Genomic DNA, 21,289 nt, shown 5'->3' on the forward strand with positions numbered 1-21,289 from the left:
GAGTTACGAGCCTCAACGAGTAACGAGTAACGAGATAAGAGCCTCAACGAGTAACCAGTAACGAGAGCAGAACCCTAACGAACCTATAGTTGCCCTGAGGGAGGATTCTACTGCAGAATTCAGTTCAGTTCAGATCAGGATCGGTGCTTTTCTTAGTTTCTCAGTCATGCAGGCTACGAGTATTGTGTGTGTGTGTGAGTATGTCTAGCTTAAGGTGCTACAAAGGAGTGATAGACAGAGGCAGGGAGACTGCAACAGAGAGGGAGACAGATAGAGGATGATGCAGCAGACTTCTGGTTAGTAGTAGTAGAGACAGCCACAAACAAACTACTCAAGCGATCCCCTTTTGCGGTTTGGCTAACCATAAACATTCAGTGGCGCCGTGTACTGCTGGTGGCCCGCAGAATTGCGGGCGTGGCAGGTGAAGTTGCCCGCATGGGAGGCCTCAACTGCCTCGATGGTGAGCACGCTGCCACGACGGCCCACGCGTGCCGTGCTAATGCCCAGATCCTCGGGCATGGCCTGGCCATCCAACGTCCAATCGATTTGCATGGGCAAATCCCCGCCAGGCACGGAGCAGTGCAGCGTCAGGTACTGACCCACCTGGGCGGGACCCTCCTCGAAGGCAAAGGGTATGATGCGCGGAAGAACTGGATTCGGATTCGGTTGGGAAAATACGAATGAAAAACAGAAAAGGGTGCACAAATTATATTACAATTAATGAGGGGGGAGTGGCGCTACGGGGTTGCTCTCTACAGGTGCTCCACCTATCACTCTCAGCTGGGTGCTGTAGCTGGCCCTGCCGGCGGCATTCTCGCCGTGGCAGCTGTAGTTGCCCGCATGCCGCGCCGCCACACTCTCGATGGTCAGGACGCTGCTGCGTCGCCCCATTTTGGCCACGAGGATGTCCTGATCGTCGTCGTTGAAGAGCGGCTGATTGTTGAATGTCCAGCGTATGTTCAGGGGCAGATCACCCTCCGTGAGGGTGCACTGATAAGTTATGTACTGGCCCAAGTGTGTGGCCTGCGAGCCAGTGGCAAAGGGCGTGATTTGGGGCAAGACTTGTGATGGTCGGAAACAGAAGGGAAATCAAAGCAATAAACAACTAAAAAAGATGATCTTTAACTACTTTATAGCTGGTAGGAGAAGCTAAGCTAATGTCCCACCATTAACCACCAACGCTGCGGTGTACTCCACCGTGTTGGCCTTGTTCCTCGCCCGACACGTATAGTTGCCCGCATTGTTGCCATTCACCGAGTCAATGGTCAGCACATTCACCTTCTTGCCAATCTTTGATGTGGTTACGCCGTGGTAGTCATTGATGGCATAGTCATTGAACAGCCAGGTAATGTCCACGGGCAGATCGCCCTTGGAAATGGTGCACTGAACGGTCACCGAGTCGCCAAAGTTGGCCGGCTCAGCCCCAAACTCAAAGGGACTGATGTTGGGTGGCACTTGAGGGAGATCAAAGCATAAATTGTAGCAGGGATAGAAGAAGGGAACAACTGGGAGAGGGTTGGTCCTAGATTTGTAAGATTCCTGAACTGAACAACGATCAAAAGCCAAGCCAAAGCGGACATGCAACTGCGTTTGGGTGTGTATAAGGAAGGGGGACATACAGAGAAGTACCAACAAAAAAGTAGATAAAAGCCTCAAACATTCTCTTCTTTATACCATTCACTATCAACTCTGCGGTGTAGACTGCGGAGGCCCACAGATTGCGCGCCTTGCAGGTGTAGTTGCCCACGTGCCGCGCATTCACGGCATCGATCATCAGCACGCTGAGACGTTTGCCCATCTTGGAGGTGGATATGCCAGAGTAGTGGTTGATGGGATACTCGTTGAAGAGCCACTCAATGTCGAGCGGCAGATCGCCGGAGCTGACCAAACAGTTGACCGAAACGGAGTCCTCGAAACTGGCCGCCGACTCGCCAAAGTCAAAGTGCGCTATCTTGGGGGCAACTTGAAGCAAGGAGATGAGGGAGTTGGGGCCACAATTAGCAAGGGAAATTCAACTAAAAACTGTACAGAAGGAAACACAAAATGTATGCACATATGTTACAGGAGGGAAAGACGCTCTACCATTCACGATTAATTCCGTTGTGTAGTTCACGGCAGCCGCGTGATTCTTGGCCCTGCAGCTGTACTTGCCCGCGTGCCGGGCCTGGACACTGTCAATGCTCAGCATGCTGTTCCGCTTGCCGCCCTTGACCACATTGATGCCCGAGTAGGAGCTAATTCCGTACTCATTGAAGTACCACTCGATGTCGATGGGCAGATCCCCGCTGGAGATCAGACAAGTGACCGAAACAGAGTCCTCCACATTCGTGGGTTCCTCCCCAAAGGTGAAGGGTGTGATTTTCGGTGGAACTTTGGAGTGAAGGGAGTGCCAAATCAAGAAAACAAATCAAAACCAAATAGCTTAAGCCTACGGGGGGTACTTGGATCGTTAAAGAGTGCATAGAAATACCATTGACAATTAATTCAGTTGTAAAGTTCACGGCAGCCGCGTGGTTCTTGGCCCTGCAGCTGTACATGCCCGCGTGCCGCGCCTGGACACTGTCTATATTTAGCATGCTGTTCCGCTTGCCCCCCTTCACCACGGATATGCCCGAGTAGGAGCTGATGCCGTAGTCATTGAACAGCCACTCAATGTCGATGGGCAGATCCCCGTTGGCTATGAGACACATGACCGACACCGAGTCCTCGACATTCGCTGGCACATCGCCAAAGTCAAAGGGCGTTATCTTGGGTGGAACTTGGGATGGAAATAATTACTCAACTTAACTTGTGGTGCCACGAAATCATAATTCAAATTCAAAGTCAAAAGAGTGAGTGCAAATATTCTACAACTATTTCTGTTAACCATTAACGATCAGGGCCGCGGAGTATTCACTGCTGGCCGCCTTGTTCTTGGCCTTGCAGCTGTAGTTGCCCGCATGCCCCGCGTGCACTGAGTCGATGGTCAGGACACTCGTCCGCTTGCCACCGCGCAGGACCGCAATGCCGGAGGCGTAGTTGATCGACTGCCCATTGAACAGCCACTCGATGTCGATGGGCAGATCCCCGGAAGACACAAGACAGCTGACGGAAACAGAATCCTCAAAGTTGGCAGGCGATTCCCCAAAGTCGAAAGGCGCCAGCTTCGGTGGCGCTGCAGATGGCAGGGGTGCAGACAGTTGTGGTGTGCGGGGGGTGGAAGGAGAGTGTAAAAATCAACAGAAACATAAAATGCGAGTACTCTACTCTATTTATAACTAAGCTAAAGGCCAATCCATATACCATTCACAATGAATTCAGTTGTAAAGTTGACGGCCGCCGCATGATTCTTGGCCCTGCAGCTGTACTTGCCCGCGTGGCGGGCCTGAACGCTGTCGATGGTCAACATGCTCGTCCGCTTGCCGCCCCTATAGACAGTCATGCCGGAGAACGAACTGATGCCAAAGTCATTGAAAAGCCACTCAATATCGATGGGTAAGTCTCCGCTGGAGATGAGGCAGGTGACTGACACAGAATCCTCCACGTTCGTGGGCTCCTCGCCAAAGGAGAAGGGTGTGATCTTTGGGGGGACTTTAAGTGCAGGGAAAATATTCGAAACAAAGACAAAAACTCATAAATAAAATGCTTAAGCATAGGAAAAATGTTTAGTGTGGCTGCAAATACCATTAACAATTAATTCCGTTGTGTAATTAACGGCAGCTGCGTGATTTTTCGCCCTGCAGCTGTACTTTCCCGCATGACGGGCTTGGATATTATCTACACCCAGAACGCTGCTACGTTTGCCGCCCTTGACCACGGTTATGCCGGAGTAGGAACTGATGCCAAAGTCATTGAACAGCCACTCAATATCAATGGGTAAGTCTCCGCTGGAGATGAGGCAGGTGACTGAGACAGAATCCTCCACGTTTGTGGGCTCCCCGCCAAAGGAGAAGGGTGTGATCTTTGGGGGGACTTTAAGTGGAGGGAAATTATAAATAAGAAATGGAAATGATAGTAACACTTCTTAAGCCTATAAAGCAACAACTACTCGTGACAGAAATACCATTGACAATTAATTCCGTTGTGTAATTCACGGCTGCCGCGTGGTTCTTGGCCCTGCAGCTGTACTTGCCCGCATGACTGGCATGGACATTGTCTATGGTCAACATGCTCGTCCGCTTGCCACCTTTTAGAACTGTCATGCCCGAGTAGGAGCTAATTCCGTAGTCATTGAACATCCACTCAATATCGATGGGTAAATCTCCGCTGGAGATGAGACAAGTAACCGAAACAGAATCCTCCACGTTTGTGGGCTCCTCGCCAAAGGAGAAAGGTGTGATCTTTGGGGGGACTTTAAGTGGAGTGAAGGGGAAATATAAATCAAAGCAAATTAAAAGCAAACTCAACGTCTTAAGCCTAGTAAGAAACTTCCAACTTGAACGTGGAAATACCATTGACAATTAATTCCGTTGTATAATTCACGGCTGCCGCGTGGTTCTTGGCCCTGCAGCTGTACTTGCCCGCGTGGCGGGCCTGGACACTGTCTATGCTCAGGACACTGTTCCGCTTGCCCCCCTTCACTACAGATATGCCGGAATAGGAGCTGATGCCGTAGTCATTGAACAGCCACTCGATATCAATGGGCAGATCCCCAGTGGAAATGAGACAAGTCACTGACACGGAATCCTCCACATTGGCTGGCTCTTCGCCAAAGCTGAAGGATGTGATTCTGGGTGGAGCTTTGTGGGGGGCACACAAGGATGTGATAAATGAAAGTCAATAAACGAAAGAAAACACCAAAGGTGAGAGATAAAGAGTCAGATGTGTGTGTATGGTTAACCGTTGACTGTGAGGGCAGCGGAATATTCACTGCTGGCCGCCTTGTTCCTGGCCTGGCAGCTGTAGTTGCCCGCATGCCCCGCGTGCACCGAGTCGATGGTGAGGAGGCTCGTCCTCTTGCCACCGCGCAGCACTGCAATGCCAGTGGAGAAGTTGATGGGCTCTCCACCCAGCAGCCACTCAATGTCGATGGGCAGGTCGCCGGAGGTGACCAAACAGTTGACCGAGACAGAGTCCTCGAAGTTGGACGGTGACTGGCCAAAGTCAAAGGGCGCTATCTTGGGCGGGGCTGTGTGGGGAGGGTGTTTACAATGTGGGTTGGAAATCAAAAGGGAAACAAACAACACTCTTAATTCTACGTATTGCTGGTACCATTGACCACCAGCTCTGCGGTGTACTCCGCCGAATCGGCACCGTTGCGTGCCTGGCAGGTGTAGTTGCCCGCGTGTCCGCCATGCACCGAGTCGATGGTGAGGAGGCTCGCCTTCTTGCCACCCTTCACAATGGACACACCGGTGTACGCGCTCACGTGTGCCCCGTTGAACAGCCACGCAATGTCCATGGGCAGATCCCCCAGATAGATGAGACAGTTGACCGAAACAGACTCCTCAAAGTTGACGGCATGGTGCCCAAAGTCAAAGGGGGCAATCTTGGGAGGAACTTGGGGTAGGATAAAATCAATAAATATCGAAAACAAAATAAAGTTCATGCTGCAAGGGATTGCTATCGAGTGGCATTCACCATTCACCACCAGCTGGGCGGTGTAGTTGGCCGCTGTGGCCCGATTGATGGCCACACAGGTGTAGTTGCCCGCGTGCTGATCGCGCACGAAGTCAATGGACAAGGCGCTGATCTTCTTGCCCAGCTTCACCATGGACACATCGTAGACATTCTCATTGATTTCGCGTCCATTAAAGTACCAAGCAAAGCTCACAGGAAAGTCGCCCGAGGTGACCAGACACTGCACGCTCGCCGACTCGCCAAAGTTCGAGGGTTCATCGCCGAAATTGAAGGGAGCAATTTTGGGTGGCACTTGGGGCAGGTTGGGGTAAGGGGGGAAACGTAAAAAGATAAAAACCATAATGAGAAAATATATTAACGAATTGTTTGCATATTAACCATTAACTTTCAGCTCGGCCGTGTGATTGGCACGACCGGCACGATTCTCGGCAATGCAGGAATAGTTTCCCGCATGCTTGGCCGACACCGCCTCGATGGTCAGCTCATTGATGCGCTTGCCACGCTTTGTGGTTAGGATTTCGAGGTAATCCTCAAAGGGTTGACCGTTCAGGGTCCACGTAATGTTCACGGGCAGATCACCGCCCGAAATGGTGCACTGCACGTTGACAAATTCCCCATAGCTCATGGATTCGTCACTGAAGGAGAAGGGACTGATCTTGGGAAGGACTGGGTGGACAGGGTGTGGCAAATCAGTAAACGAAAATCATAATTATTATGAACTAAACTTAGATCTAAACAGTTGAATGTCTGCTGGGGCTAACCATTCACAATCAAACGCGCCGAATGGGCCGTGACTCCCGCCTTGTTCTGCGCATGACACGAATAGAAACCCGCATGATGGCCCGACACCGACTCAATGGACAGAACATTGATGCGCTTGCCAATCCGCGAGTAGGATATGTCATGATAGCTATCGATGGTGGCATTGTTCAGCAGCCAGGTGACATTGATGGGCAGATCTCCGCCCAAAATGGTGCACTGCACGGAGGCGGGCTCGCCGTAGTTCAGAGGCTCCTCGCCAAAGTCAAAGGGCGCTATCTTGGGGGCAACTTTAACGAACAGCGAGAGGTGTGCAGTTAGTCAGAGATGAATTAGGCAAAGGTAGAGGGGTGTTTAGGTGTATTAGTAGCAACGCATACGCAAGGATTAGCAGTCATTCCTCCACCCTTAGAGCTAAGTCCTGGACTGAGCATTCAAGTACCATTCACTGTGAGATCAACGCCGTAGGAGGTGGTGCCAGCCGCATTGCTGGCCAGGCAGGTGTACCTGCCCGTGTGCGCCGGACTGGCGCTGGGTATGGACAACATGCTCGTCTTGCTGCTGATGCGATTGGTGCGCATCTGCGGCAGCTGCCCCTCGTAGCTGCCATCGCTGGGACTGGGACTGCGCTCGAAGCTCCAGCTAACCTTGATGGGGCGATCGCCCTTCTGGATTTGGCAAAACAAATCGATGGAGTCGCCCGTGTTGATGACATCCTCAAAGGCAAAAGGCACAATTTGGGGCAGAGCTAAAGGCAGAGTTGGGTTGGGTTTTGGATGGGGATATCAAAATGAACGTAGGAAATACTCTAACTAAGAGCTACACTTAAGCATACATAGAGGATAACTTAGGGCATAATCAAACCATTAACTAGCAGCTCGGTGGAGTAGCTGACATGACCCGCACTGTTGCTGGCCACACAGCTGTAGTTGCCCGAATTGCCAGCCTTGACAGACTCCACTGTCAGCATGCTGATGCGCTCCCCGATCTTGCTGGCCAGCACACCCAGATGCGAGAAGAGCGGCAGACCATTGTGGGTCCAGCGTATCTTGAGCGGCAGATCCCCCTTGGCCACGTGGCAGGTTAACTGAACGCTGTCGCCCTCATTGGCCTCCGCATCGAAGCTAAACGGATGGATGCTGGGCAGGACTGGGACGGGGAAAAGGGCAGACGCAGATACCAAAATGATAACAAAGAACTGAAACTCTACTGAAACTCTACTGAAACTCTTAGCTCTAGTTTAGATATTAAAGGAAGAGTCACCATTGACTTTCAACTCCGCACTGTAGCTGCTCTCGCCAGCCTCATTGCGGGCCAGACACGTGTACAGGCCCCGATGCTCGGCCGCTATATAGTCGATATTGAGAGTGCTCGACTTGCTGGACATGCGGCCGATGACCACATCCAGGTCGCCGCTGTTCAGCGTGTGATTGTTCAGCACCCACGTGATATTGATGGGCAGATCGCCCTTGATTACCGTGCACTGGATGCCCATCGTTTCGCCAGAGTTGGAGGCCTCCACGCCAAAGTCAAAGGGTCGGATTTGTGGGGGAACTTTTGGGTATCGGATTGGGAAAACATAACATAATAAGACACACAACAAATAGGTAAAACAAAAGTGTTTCTTAGGTGAAAAAGACTGATTCTATCCATTAACCATTGACCACCAGTTCTGCTGTTTGCTCGGCCGTGCCAGCCGCGTTTGTGGCAATGCACTTGAACACTCCACGATGATTGCCACTGATGGCGTCGATGCTCAGGGAACTCAGCTTGGGGGACATTTTGATGATGCGTATGCCCACAATCTCGTTGGTGATGGGCTGTCCATTCAGTGTCCAGTGCAGCTGCAACGGTGTGTCGCCCTTGAAGACCATGCATTGTACGGCCGTGCTGTCGCCGTAGTTGGAGGGTTCGTCGCCAAACACAAAGGGCATAACTTGGGGCGGCACTAGACACACACAAGGGGGAGAGGAGAGCACTCAAAACGAATTCTAATCCACTAAAAACAGATTCGAAATTCCACTTATAAAGAGCGGCAGAGAACTAGACAGGTTGCAAACCTCCTTTGGGACATTCAGCAGGGACATTAGAAAGGTTCCAAACCATCGTTGGGACGTTCAGCAAAGGCGTAGACAGGTTTCGAACCCTTTGAGGCACTATTCAGCGGAGTGCTAGACAGGCTTTCAACCTCTTTTGGTACCACTCAGCAAATGTGTCCTAGTCAAGTTCCAAACCTCTTTGGCTGCTAATCTTTTGATTATAAATTATTTTAACACCTATTAATGTAGTTAAATTCTCATTTAAATCTTCAGAAACACCAACCAAAGCTTGCCAACAACATGTAGGAGGATACAACTTGCATTTCAGCTCAAGTGCTCTGTGCTCCAACGCTAAGCAGCAACAACACAACAGGAACAAAAACAAAACAGATCGAGTGAGTGGACTACGCGTACTTGTAACATAATTTGTTGGTTAAAGCGTGCTCTTATATCGTATCGCAAGGCGTTGGGGGTTGGTGGGGTTGGGAGGGGGCGCACAAACCATTCACTTGTAGCTCAGCGACATATTCACTCGTTCCCGCCTCATTGGTGGCCGTGCACTTGTAGACGCCGCGATGGAAGGCGCTCAGCGAATCGATATTCAGCAGACTTGTGCGCTTGTTCAGGCGCATCTGAGTGAAACCATTCTCGCCGTTCACAATGGGCGCCGAGTTGAGGGACCAGCGGATCTCGAGCGGCAGGTCGCCCTTGGGCACCACACAATTGGCACTGGCAATGTCCCCGACATCGGCGGCTGCCTCGCCGAAACTAAACGGCAGCACCTGGGGCGGCACTTGAAGGTGTGACGGAGGGGGAGTCGGGGGAATAACGATTAAAATACAAATAAAACCAGGCCAACTAAAGGATTAACTGTTGATATAACTGTGATGTGCATAATGACCGTTGACATGTAATTCAGCGCTGTATTCAGCAATGCCCGCCCGGTTGCTGGCAATGCACTTGTACAGTCCGCGATGCCGCGCCTCCAGCGCATCGATGCTCAGCGAGCTGGTGCGCGGATTCAAACGGGACAAGGAGAAACCATGCTCTCCCGTGATAATGGGCGCCGCATTGAGGGTCCAGCGTATCTCCATGGGCAGATCACCTTTCGGCACCATGCAAAAGATGCCCGCGACCTCTCCCGTGTTCGCTGGCTCCACCCCAAAGTCGAAGGGTTGGATTTGTGGGGCAACTTTGATGATGAAATGAAGATGGGCAAAATCAACAAAACAAAGAAAACTCAGAGAAAAGAAAAGTACATAGGGTAAATGGGTAACCGGACAAGCGACAAACCATTCACATCTAGAATCGAGACGTGCTCGGCATAGCCCGCTGAATTGTTGGCAATGCACTTGTAGCTGCCCCGATGCGCGGCCTCCAACGAGTCCACATTCAGCGAGCTCGTGCGCTTGTTCAGCCGCACAATGGTGAAGCCCAGCTCCCCGTTGACAATGAGGGCAGAGTTCAAAGTCCAATAGATGTCCAGCGGCAGATCGCCCTTGGGCACCACACAAGTCACGCTGGCAACCTCGCCGCGGTTTAGGGGTTCGTCGCCGAAGTCAAAGGCACTGATTTGTGGAGCAACTAGGGGGAGGAAACACTCTTCAACACACAGACAAAACCACTTCCAATGCACCAATAAACCAACTTTGTGTTAGTGGGAAAAAGCGAACTTCTACAGATAGAAAGAGTCCCAAAGGGAGGCTGTTCACCAACCATTTACTTGCAGTTCGGCGGCATAGATCGCGCGCCCGGCCTGGTTCTCGGCCACACAGCTGTAGTTGCCACGATGCCTGGCCTCCAGGGCATCTACAGCCAAATAACTCGTGCGACTGTTTAGCTGCAGGACTGTGAAACCATGCTGATCGCCCTCCAGTCGCTCGCCATTCAGTGTCCAATGGACTTGCAGCGGCAAATCGCCCTTGAGAACGACACAATTGATGCCCAGGACATCGCCCATGTTGAAGATTTCGCTGCCAAAGCTAAAGGGCAGCACATGGGGCGGCACTACAATCATTGGGCAATGCGTGGAAGGTGTGAGAAATAAATCATAAAAAATAATAATAAAATAAAAGCTAGAGAGAGAGAGAGAGGATGGCACCCATGTACCATTCACTTTGAGCTCCGATGTGGTATGGCTGGAGCCTGCCACATTCTCGGCAATGCACTTGAACAGCCCGCGATGGAACTGCTCGACGGCGGCAATGTTGAGGACGCTCGTCTTGGGTGAGAGTTTCAGTATGGTGATGCCCTCCTCGCCGTTGATGATGGGACGTGAGTTGAGTGTCCACTTGATGGTGATGGGCACATCGCCCTTTTGCACCATGCACTGGACACCGGCATTCTCGCCCGTGTTCACGGGATCATCGCCGAAGGAAAAGGGTGCGATGGAGGGTGGAACTGCAGTGGAGTTGTGTGGGTGGAGTTAGGGATTGAGAAACTAAACAGAAATCAACGCAAAAGGCAAAGCTAATCGGAGTCCTGCCAGCGATTAACCTTTGACTGCCAGAATGGCCGACTGTCGTGTCTCCCCCGCATTGTTGGTGGCCACACAGGAGTAGTTCCCCGCGTGCCGCGCCCTCACAGTTTCGATGCTGAGTACGCTAATCCTTTGACTATTTCGGGTGACAATCAGCCCGTCGTTGGTGTAGACGCGACCGCCGTTGCGCGTCCAGGCTATGTCCAGGGGGAGATCGCCCTTGTTGACCGAGCAGTAAGCGGAGACCATGTCCAGTTCGTTGATGATATCCTCGCCAAAGTCAAAGGGCATGATTTGGGGCAGGACTGGGGAGCAGGAGGGCAAACAAAACGCAAAGCAAAACTTAGGAGAGAGACAAAGACTAGACGTAGCATCAGGATTAACCATTGACAGCCAGCAGTGCGGATTGGCTGATGGCACCCGCATGATTGGTGGCCACACAGGAGTAGTTCCCCGCATGCCGCGCCCGCACGGACTCCACGCTGAGCACACTCAGCCGCTGGCTATTTCGGGTGACAATCAGCCCGTCGTTGGTGTAGACGCGTCCGCCGTTCTTGGTCCAGTAAATGTCCACGGGCAGGTCGCCCTTGTTGACCGTGCAGGAGGCGGAGACCATGTCCAGCTCGTTGATGCTGTCCTCGCCAAAGTCAAAGGCCACAATCTGGGGCAGCACTGTGGGGGGGGGATTGGCGGTGCAGGAGAGGGAAACACAAATAAAAACCAAAGCAAAAGCAAAAGGAGAGGCAAAAGGCAAAAGGCAACACTTAGAGCTGAGCTTGAGCAGGTCTTAACCATTGACTGCCAGGATGGCCCAGTGGCGCGTATCCCCCGCATTGTTGGTGGCCACACAGGAGTAGTTCCCCGCGTGCCTTGCCCTGACAGACTCAATGCTGAGGACACTCATCCGAGTGCTGGTTTTGGTCACCACAATGCCATCGTTGGTGTAGACGCGTCCGCCGTTCTTGGTCCAGTAAATGTCCACGGGCAGATCGCCCTTGTTGACCGTGCAGGAGGCGGAGACCATGTCCAGCTCGTTGACACTCTCCTCGCCAAAGTCAAAGGGCACAATCTGGGGCAGCACTTTGGATGTAGAACGGAGGGGTTTGGAGGTTTGGTGGTTGGGGCAACAAAAAACGAATCAAACTACGCATTAAACGACTCTAGCAGTGGAGGCGGGAGGCCCTCCCTTATCACCATTGACACGCAGCTCTGCCGTGTGATAAATGACACCCGCCGCATTCCTGGCCACACACGTGTAGTTGGCACGATGCCGCGCATGCACCGACTCGATGCTCAGCATGCTGATCCGCTGTGTGGTCTTGGTTATCAGAATGCCGTCGTTGGACATGAGACGACCCACACCGGTCGTTGGATCCGGCGCCGTTGTCCAGTGCAGCTCGAGCGGTGTGTCCCCCTTGTTGACCGTGCAGGTGGCCGAGACCATGTCGTTCATGTTGATGGTCTCCTCCCCGAAATCAAAGGGCACAATCTGCGGCGGGACTGAGAGAGAGTGGAGGAAGCGAGGAGGAAGCGAGCGACCAACGTTGCGCTGAAAACCCGCCCATAGAGTCCGCCCAGAGATCTGCTCTGGGCTGTAAGTGGATTTGCTTCGACTTACCCATGACTTGCACCTCCAGGGAGCCGCGTGCGGAGTAACCCTCCTGATTCTTGGCCACGCACGTGTAGGTGGCCTGGTCCGAGTTGCGTTCAACATTCTCAATGATCAGAGTGCCGTTGGGGAAGACTTTTTGCTTGCGATTGATGGGCAGAGCGCGATTGTCTGGAGATAAATCAATGATTAATGGAAATCCAGGAGCAGGCAGCCAGGGGACCTACCTCGCTCCCACACAATCGAATCGATGGGATAACCAGCCACGGGACAGGTCACAATCAGCGTCTCTCCGGCCACAATGGCCTTCTTCTCCATCTGGCGTATGTAGGGCAGACCGTAGACATTCAGCTTGGCCGAGTGCTCCGCCTCGCCCACTTTGCTCTTGGCAATGCACTTGTACAGGCCTCCGTCGTTGGCGTGCACCGAGGTGATGTTCAGGTACGAGACAACGTCCCCGTTGACCGTCACGTACTGCCCGACTTGGTAGCGATCGTTGTTGGCGATCTTCTTGCCATCCAGCTCCCAGGAGATTTCGGGCGTGGGATTGCCGCCAGCCACACACTTGAGGAACACACTGGGCCCGGGCTCCATGGTCTCCTCCTGGAATGCCTGCCGTATGACGGGTGGATCGAAGCGGCCGCCCAGCTTCAGCTCGGCACTGGCCTCCGCCGACTCCTGATCGTTGCGCACAAAGCACTGGTACATGCCCTTGTCCTCCTTCTTGACCGACTCAATGCGCAGCACGGGCTCGCTGTGGCCCATGGCCTTGCCATCCTTCATCCAGCTGACGGTCTTGATGGGATTCCCTGTGTACTGGCAGGTGAACACCGCCGGACGGCCAAAGTCCACGGTCTGTGTGGGTGGATCGATCTTCGCGGAGAGTGGAGCGGTGACTGTGAGCACCGTCTCGACGCTCTCGCCGCCCACCGAGTTGTTGACGACGCACAAATATTTGCCCGAATCCTCGACGACGGCGTCCTTGATGATGAGTGTGCCAGAGACCTGCTTCACGCGATCATTCAGCACCACAGCCTGCTTGCGGGTGGTGCCCTCGATGAACTTGTACCACCTGCAAGGAGTGGGAGTTGCGTGTGAGTTGCGTTGGTGCCAGGGGCCAGGGGTTGCAGGACACAGTGGGGTGCACAGAGTGAGCAAAGTCTAGAAAGTCCTTTAGTTGTGGATGCCTCGAGCTACTTACGCGTCTCCGATCGGGCATTGGACTTGACCCTTACTTACCTTGAACTTTCCTTTACTTTTCTTTGCTCATTCTGTGCTCCACTGTGCGGGCTGGGGCTGGGGCGGGGACAAACCCTACTCCTAGCAGAGGGGGACACACCCTACAGAAGAGAGAGGAGGTCTACCTATAAACTGGCACTGGATAGCCCTGTCCAGGACAATGGCCCACAAAGGTCTCGCCCACTGGCAACTCATTGATTTCAATGCTCTTCACGGCTATGCGTGGCTTCACATGGCCAATGGGCTCTGCAAAAGGGGAAGAAGGGTGTGGCTTAAGTACCTAAATATGGGCATGGGATAGGCTTGTCCCTGGCACAGAATGGAGAAGCTGTGGCCCAGCGGCTGCGTCTGCTCCTGCAGGCGATCCCCGGAGACTGTGGGCGCTGCACTGCCAATGGGTTCTGCAAGGGAATAGATCTCCGCATCAGCTGTCTAATCTGCCTGAATGTTGCTGTTGGGGGAGCCACATGTGGAATTATGTACCCAAATGCTGGCGTGGGAAACGACTGACCCTGGCACAGAATGGCCAAATCCAAGCGATCTGTGCGCGTCGTTTCCTGCAGCCTGCCGCCGCTTATCTTAGGAGCCACACTGCCCACGGGCTCTGCAAAGTCTTCTCATTCCATTAAAGCATCCAAGGGGCACTGCCTGCTTGTTTGTGGAACTAACCTGATGAAGGGCACGGGATGGGCTTGGGCCTGGCACAGCAGAGCAAAGCCAGTGGCGATCTCTTTGACAAAAGTAAAGCTCTTGGATTCGCCCGAGAAAGTGGGTGCTTTGGCGCCTACGGGCTCTACAAAAAGAACAACAATTCGTGGGTACATGGCAGACGGGGATCTGCTGAGACTTAATCCTAATGGCTACATTAGGGACTACCTTATCAGTGGCACGGGATAGGCCTGCGCCTGGCACAGCAGCGCGAAACTCTGACCCAAATAGCGCACAAATGTGTAGCTCTTCATGTCGTTGGCAAAGGTCGGACCCTTGGCACTGACGGGCTCTAAAATAAAATAAAAAGGAGACACGCATGTGGGTGGCTGGACGCTACCTTATCAAGGGCACGGGATAGGCCTGCGCCTGGCACAGCAGCACAAGATCACTCGAACTGGCGCCGAGTAGACTGGAGATTTTCGAGACACTGGCAAATGTGGGTGCCTTGGCACCTACGGGCTCTGGAAATCATGGAAAAACTCTGCTAAAAAACTGCCTGAAGGGACTCTCGGGGGACTCTACCTCATAAGTGGCACGGGATAGGCTTGGGCCTGGCACAGCAGCGCAAAGCTCTGACCCACGGAACGGGTGTAAGAAAAGGAGTTCGAATCAGTGGAAAATGTGGGAGCTCTGGCGCCAATGGGTTCTGTAAGCAACAATTTAAAAGATTAAAGACACTAAAAAGCTAAGGAAAAACTGCCTGAATGGGTGGAAATATCAAAAGCAAACCTCATGAGTGGCACGGGATAGGCTTGAGCCTGGCAGAGCAGCGCAAAACTCTGACCCACAGCGCGGGCATAGGAGAAGGAATTGTAGTCGGAGGAGAATGTGGGTGCCCTGGCGCCAATTGGCTCTGCAAAACAATCAAATAAAGAGGATATTCCCGCCTGAAACTTGCCTAATGATGGGCACGGGATAGGCCTGGGCCTGGCACAGCAGCGCAAAGCTGGCACTGACCGAACGCTCGAAAATGCTGCCCTTGGAGTCGCTCGAAAAGGTGGGGGCCTTGGCGCCAACGGGCTCTAGAAAGGGATACGTTTTAGGTGTAACTACTAGCTAGAGAGGAGAACTAATTTAATTATTGTATGGCCTAAGCAGAAGCAGAAACAGAACCAGTTGAGCAGCGTTGGGGAGGAAGGGTTGGGATTTGTTTACCTAAAAATGGGCACGGGGTAGGACTGCGCCTTACAAAAGTAAGCTAACCCTATACAAAAAAGAAACAAGGAGAGCAAAAGGGCCTCTTGGCATAAATTTTGCTCCGAAATTGAGGACACGTCAGAAGCCGCAAGGCTACGCAAGGTCCTGTCAAAAACATCCCCCTCGGTGGGATATCTCAAGAGAACTGATGGTACGTGGACAAACTCTAGCGAGGACTCCCTACACATTCTTCTCGAAACTCACTTTCCTGGGTGTACGACCATCGAGCCGGCAGACACCCCAAGTGAAGGCCCGGAAACCTCGATGGGGCACATCCTCACAAAACGGAATATAAGCTGGGCAGTAAACAGCTTTAAATCCTACAAATCGCCTGGCCCGGACCAAGTCACTCCGGCTCAGCTACAAAAAGCCGGGGACGTGGCCATCAACTGGCTGCAAAGTATCTTCAGGAAGATACTGACAGTGGGAAAAATCCCCCGCGCTTGGCTAAAGGCTAAAATAGTCTTTATACCCAAGGCAGGAAAACCCTCTCACACAACCCCAAAAGACTTCAGACCAATAAGTCTATCGTCCTTCCTTCTTAAAACCTTTGAAAGACTAGTCGGGCTGCAGCTGAGGAAAACCATTAAACCTCAGTGGCTGTCAGGCGCTCAACATGCCTACCGAAAAGGGAAATCCACGGAAACGGCACTCCATGAAGTAATCTCGGCGGTAGAGAAATCTCTTCACGTCAAAGAATACTCCCTAATCGCTTTCCTAGACATTGAGGGAGCTTTTAACAACGTCATACCGGGAGCCATCACAGAGGCACTGACTGACCTGGGGTGGATCGTCACTTGGTGATGCTCATAGATCAATTGCTCACATGCAGGACAGTGACATCATCAATGGGATCGTCCACTCAGTCAAGGTATGTCAACAGAGGCACCCCCGCAAGGCGGTGTCCTGTCTCCCCTTCTATGGAACATAGCCGTCAATAAGATCTTGTGTGACTTGGAAGGGGGGGCTGCAAGGTGGTAGCATACGCGGACGACGTTGCCATTATCTTCTCGGGAAAATTCCCTCAAACACTCTGCGAACTAATGACCGCAAAGCTCGCACGATTGTCAGAATGGACAAAGTCGCGTGGACTGGGAATTAATCCCTCTAAAACGGAACTTGTGTTGTTTACAAACAAATACAAAATCCCGCCCCTCAACCCCCCAATACTAAACGGATGCAGGCTCTCCTTCAGCGACAGTGCCAGTTACTTAGGGTTGGTAATTGATAAAAAGCTCAGCTGGAACCTAAGCATCAAAGACAGAGTGAAGAAGGCTACGATAGCCCTCTACACTTGCAAGAAGGCCATTGGGCTAAAATGGGGCATGAACCCAAAAATAGTCCAATGGATCTACCTAGCAATAGTTAGACCAATACTGCTCTACGGAGTCACAGTGTGGTGGACTGCCCTATCGAAGGGGACCATCACAAAACAACTAAGCAAGGTGCAGCGAACTGCAGCCTTAAGCATCAGTGGAGCTCTGAGCACAACGCCAACGGATGCGCTAAATGCTATACTTTTGCCTGCAGAGCCCTGAACTTGCAGGTAAGGAGCAGGCAGAAATGGCAGCAATCCGTCTCAGAGACTCCGACCAATGGGTGTCACAACGCACCGGCCATGCATCCATCCTAAATGGAAACAACATCGTCCCTGCAAAAAACGGACTACTGCGTTCCGAGGGAGTATACAGATACCCCCTTTGAGACAATCATCCCTCACAGAAACGACTGGCTTGAGGGACCGCCTGGTCCAAAGGAAGCCATTCAAATTTTTACTGATGGCTCAAAGCTTGACAACAAGGTCGGAGGAGGAATATACTCCGAACTGCTGAATATAAGCTACTCCTTCAGGCTCCCGGATCACTGCAGTGTCTTCCAAGCGGAGGTCATAGCGATCAAGGAAGCTCTGAGCTGTCTTCAGGAACTAACCCCTGAAGCGACTTACATAAACATCTACAGTGATAGCCAAGCTGCAATCAAATCATTGAATGCGATAACGACAAGCTCGGCCACAGTTGCGAACTGTCGCAAATCTCTTCACGAGATGGCTTATCAGTTCGTCATCAGCCTAATATGGGTCCCGGGCCACCAGGACATTGAAGGCAACTGTATAGCAGATGAGCTGGCCAGAGCTGGAACAACAATCCCCCCTTCTCAATGATAAGGAGGATATTCGTATGCCAATGGCCACCTGCAAGCTCAGAATAAAAGAACATTTTAAGAAACTTACAAATGACAGATGGCAAACTGTGCCACTATGTCGCATAACTCGGCAAACATGGCCTAACATAAATAGGAAGCGCACCGATGAGCTCTGCAAACTCAGTAGGAGTAGGTGCAGCTCAGTCATACGCTCCCTTACGGGACACTGGCTAATAGGCACACATGCAAACAGGCTGGGAGCCCCTTATAACGATTTCTGTCGAAGCTGTAGAGATGAGGACGAGGAGGAGACTGTGGAACACCTTTTCTGCTCCTGCCCGGCTCTCAGTAGAAGGAGACTCCAATACTTGGGCTCTCCTTTTCTAAATGACATTTCGGACATGTCTACAATAAGTCCCAGACGGATCGCTGGCTTCATAAGGGCATCCGGATGGGATAATGGATAAAATAGGGTCTCACGGGAGAGAAGGGAGCGAAACATGCGGTATCACAATGGGCCGAAACCGGCCTAAGTGTGTCGGGTCTCTGACAATCCCCGACAGCCGCCTCAACCTAACCTAACCTAGGACTGCGCCTGGCAGGTGAGCGCCAGGGCAGTGTTCTGTGGCGTTTGGATGGTAAATGTGGAGGCCACGCTGGGAAAACTGGGAGCCTTGAAGCCCACAGGTTCTTGAAAGAAAGATTTAAGTTAGGGCTTTGGCACCTTAAGGGAAAACTGACTGAATGTTTGGGCTTGGGGCATAAATTCTATCGCAGATTTACCTAAAAAGGGCACGGGAAAGCCTTGTGCCTGACACAGCATTGCAATGGTGGAGGCTAAGGGAATGCTCTGCTGAAAGCCCAGCACTCCGGTGCCCACGGAAGGCGCCTTGGAGCCAATGGGTTCTTGAAGGAAATATTTTCATTAGACTTTAGCCTGCAGCCTCGGATTTTGGCATAATGAAAACTGACTGAATGTTGGTGCAAGGTTTGGGTATGGCTTGCTCTAAGATTTACCTAAAAAAGGGCACGGGAAAGCCCTGCGCCTGACACAGCATGGAAAAGGTGGTGGCCAAGGGAATGCTCTGTTGGAATGACAGCACGCCAGTGGCCACCGAAGGTGCCTTGGAGCCAATGGGTTCTAGAGTAAGGAATTATGTTAGAAGACAAATCAAAGCGGTGTGAGAACTGCACTGAATGGTGGGAGGCTTCTGGGCAGCGGATCTCACCTAATGATGGGCACGGGATAGGCCTGCGCCTGGCAGAGTAAAGCAAAGTCCGAACCCTTTAGCTTTTCAACCTCAATGAGCTTATATTCGAGGGAAAATGTAGGTGCCTTGGCGCCCACGGGCTCTGCAAATGTACATATACCATAGATAATGGATGCTAATCCAACGGTAGCCACTTAGAGAACTGCCTGAATGGGATTGGAATACCTTAACCGCAGCTACTTACAGACATTCTACGTGACTTTCAGACATGAACCCTGACCCCAGACAACCCACCTCAAGATGACACGAAACTTTTTACAGTCCAAAGCAGAAAGAAAGCAGCGAAAGTGGCTGAATGGGTGGAAAGTAAATGCATAATTCACAGAGGTCAATGCTGTCGGCAAGGGGCATGCGCAGTGCCCGGAAGAACAGCTGAATGGTGCAACAAGTGGAGCAGCCAGAGTGGGGGGAGAGGTGTGATTGGATGACCTTAAGAGTGTTGCCACAAAGCCCGTCATCTGTTGACCCAAAAACGTGCGTTCATTCATGCAAAATTGTGCGAGCGAGCTGGATGCCATCCACACACGCACACAACCAAGCGCATGGCGGGGTAATTGTTTGGGAAATTTCGTGTGGAACGCAAGCATGCGCAGAGGCCGAAAGAGCGCGCGAGAGCGCGCGAGAGAGTGTGGATTGTGTGTGGAACCAGCTGATGGTTTTGTTTACAAATTGAAACGGTAGAAAGGGAAAGAGGGAGCGGGAGCGGGAGCTTTCCACTGGGTGGTTGGGGTGGGGTGAAGTCATCTCACTCTCTCCACTCTTTTGACTTTACTCTCTCTCGCTTTCTGGTTCTCGCTCTGTGTTTATGGTTTGTTTACATAGCTTACTTTTATGCGTGCGGCTGTGTGGGTGCGGCGCAGGGCACATTAAATGGGCGGGCAAGCAGCTCCACAAACAGTTACAAACTGGCCAGAAGAGCCGCCGAACACCTTCCATGGAATATACCTTGTTGGTGTGTGTGTGATTTTTTGTTTGTTTTACTTTGCGCGCTCGCATTTTTATGAATGAACACGAAGCAAAGCTACCTCCGTGCCCCTGTCTCTGTCTGGGGTTAAAGTTCACACATTCTCATGCATAATAAAAGTCACGTTTCAAGGAGGGAGTCGGGAGCGTAGCCTAACCTGCTTACGGGCACCGGATATGCCTGCGCGGGACACAGCAGAACAATATCTCGGCCGCACTGTCGCTCAATGCCCGACCATTTGGTGTCCACCGATAGAGTGGGACCCTTGGCCGAAATGGGTTCTAAGGGAAGAGAAGACTAAGACTAGTGAGGGAGGACTATGATGTGGCTGCCCGAATGCTAGTTTGGGGACGGGACTCCAATTCTAACCTAAAAGCGGGCACTGGGTAGGCCTGCGCGGGGCAGAAGAGTGCCAAATTGGTGGCCAGCTGCCGCTCGATCCACGAGCGCTTAATATCATTCGACAGCAGCGTCGGAGCCTTGCCCCCAACGGGATCTACAAAGGGAGTAAAGAAATATCTAAGAATCTATTCCCTGCCCTGCCAGAATGTTGTCAGTTTCGGCCTTACCCAAAACTGGGCGCTGGATAGCCCTGAGCCGGACACAGCAACGATATCGACTGACCCTGCCGCAGCTCGAGAGGTTTCTGCACCAGCGCTGGGGTGCGCGGCGCACTGCTCGAAATGGGTTCTACAAAAGTTGTTCAATGAAAGCAAAAGTAAAGCTCCCCACTGCCTGCCTGATGTTGGTCTAGGGATGGACGCTAAACCCACCTAAAGCTGGGCGCGGGATAGCCCTGAGCCGGGCAGAGTATGGCAGTGGGTTGGCTGGACTCCACGACATTTGGCTTGTAGGTCAGCGCGTTTATCTTGGGTGGACTGCTGCTAATGGGCTCTGGAAGAGGTGAAATGATAAGAAACTTCAGCCACAACCTAAACTGAGTCTAAACTGCCTGAATGTTGCTGGTTTTACCTGAAACTGGGTGCCGGATAGCCCTGTGCGGGACACAAGATCGAGAGGCTGCTGTGGCCGGGCACAACCAGCGGACGCGACTGCAGCGGCGGCACCTTGGGCGCAGTGCTCGAAACGGGCTCTGCAAAGGGTTTCATATAATCTCTAATCTCTGGCCAACTTTGATTACTGCCTGAATGGTGAGAATTTACCTAAAGAACGGCACAGGATAACCCTGCGCGGGACACAGCACAGCCATTGTGGCGCCTCTTGCATAGCTTTTCATATCGAATTTGGCCAAAGAAACAACTTTGGGCACAGTGCTGCTAATGGGCTCTATTGAGGAAGAAAACAATGAACAGTTTTAGG

At 52.1% G+C, this 21,289-nt stretch overlaps 1 protein-coding gene and 1 long non-coding RNA gene across 51 annotated transcripts in view; one reads left to right on the top strand and one right to left on the bottom strand.

Moving 5' to 3' along the window:
* Positions 1-21,289, top strand: part of LOC117892063 — a 46,717-nt gene that overhangs the window by 18,274 nt on the left and 7,154 nt on the right. The window contains exon 2 of the long non-coding RNA XR_004648673.1: positions 8,631-8,752. This is a non-coding gene — a long non-coding RNA (uncharacterized LOC117892063). The remainder of the gene's footprint in view (positions 1-8,630; positions 8,753-21,289) is intronic.
* The window catches only part of LOC117892061 (Down syndrome cell adhesion molecule-like protein Dscam2), a 66,212-nt gene that overhangs the window by 16,190 nt on the left and 28,733 nt on the right, over positions 1-21,289 (bottom strand). For 28 of the 50 annotated variants that reach the window (XM_034798045.1, XM_034798038.1, XM_034797997.1 and 25 more), the window contains exons 7-9: positions 12,673-13,517; positions 12,455-12,616; positions 6,761-7,066 (exon numbers count right to left, since the gene is read on the bottom strand). In XM_034798045.1, coding sequence (XP_034653936.1) covers positions 6,761-7,066; positions 12,455-12,616; positions 12,673-13,517 — 1,313 coding nt within the window. Of the gene's footprint in view, positions 1-362; positions 651-6,760; positions 7,067-7,581; positions 7,873-8,859; positions 9,151-10,073; positions 10,365-10,466; positions 10,699-12,454; positions 12,617-12,672; positions 13,518-13,964; positions 14,086-14,560; positions 14,685-15,124; positions 15,249-18,751; positions 18,876-18,963; positions 19,088-20,126; positions 20,251-20,742; positions 20,864-20,941; positions 21,063-21,289 lie in introns of those variants that run through there. The other 22 variants (XM_034798041.1, XM_034798040.1, XM_034798033.1 and 19 more) reach the window with 17 other exon arrangements.

Source organism: Drosophila subobscura, chromosome E (assembly GCF_008121235.1).
Source record: "Drosophila subobscura isolate 14011-0131.10 chromosome E, UCBerk_Dsub_1.0, whole genome shotgun sequence".
Classification (NCBI taxonomy): Eukaryota; Metazoa; Arthropoda; class Insecta; order Diptera; family Drosophilidae; genus Drosophila; species Drosophila subobscura.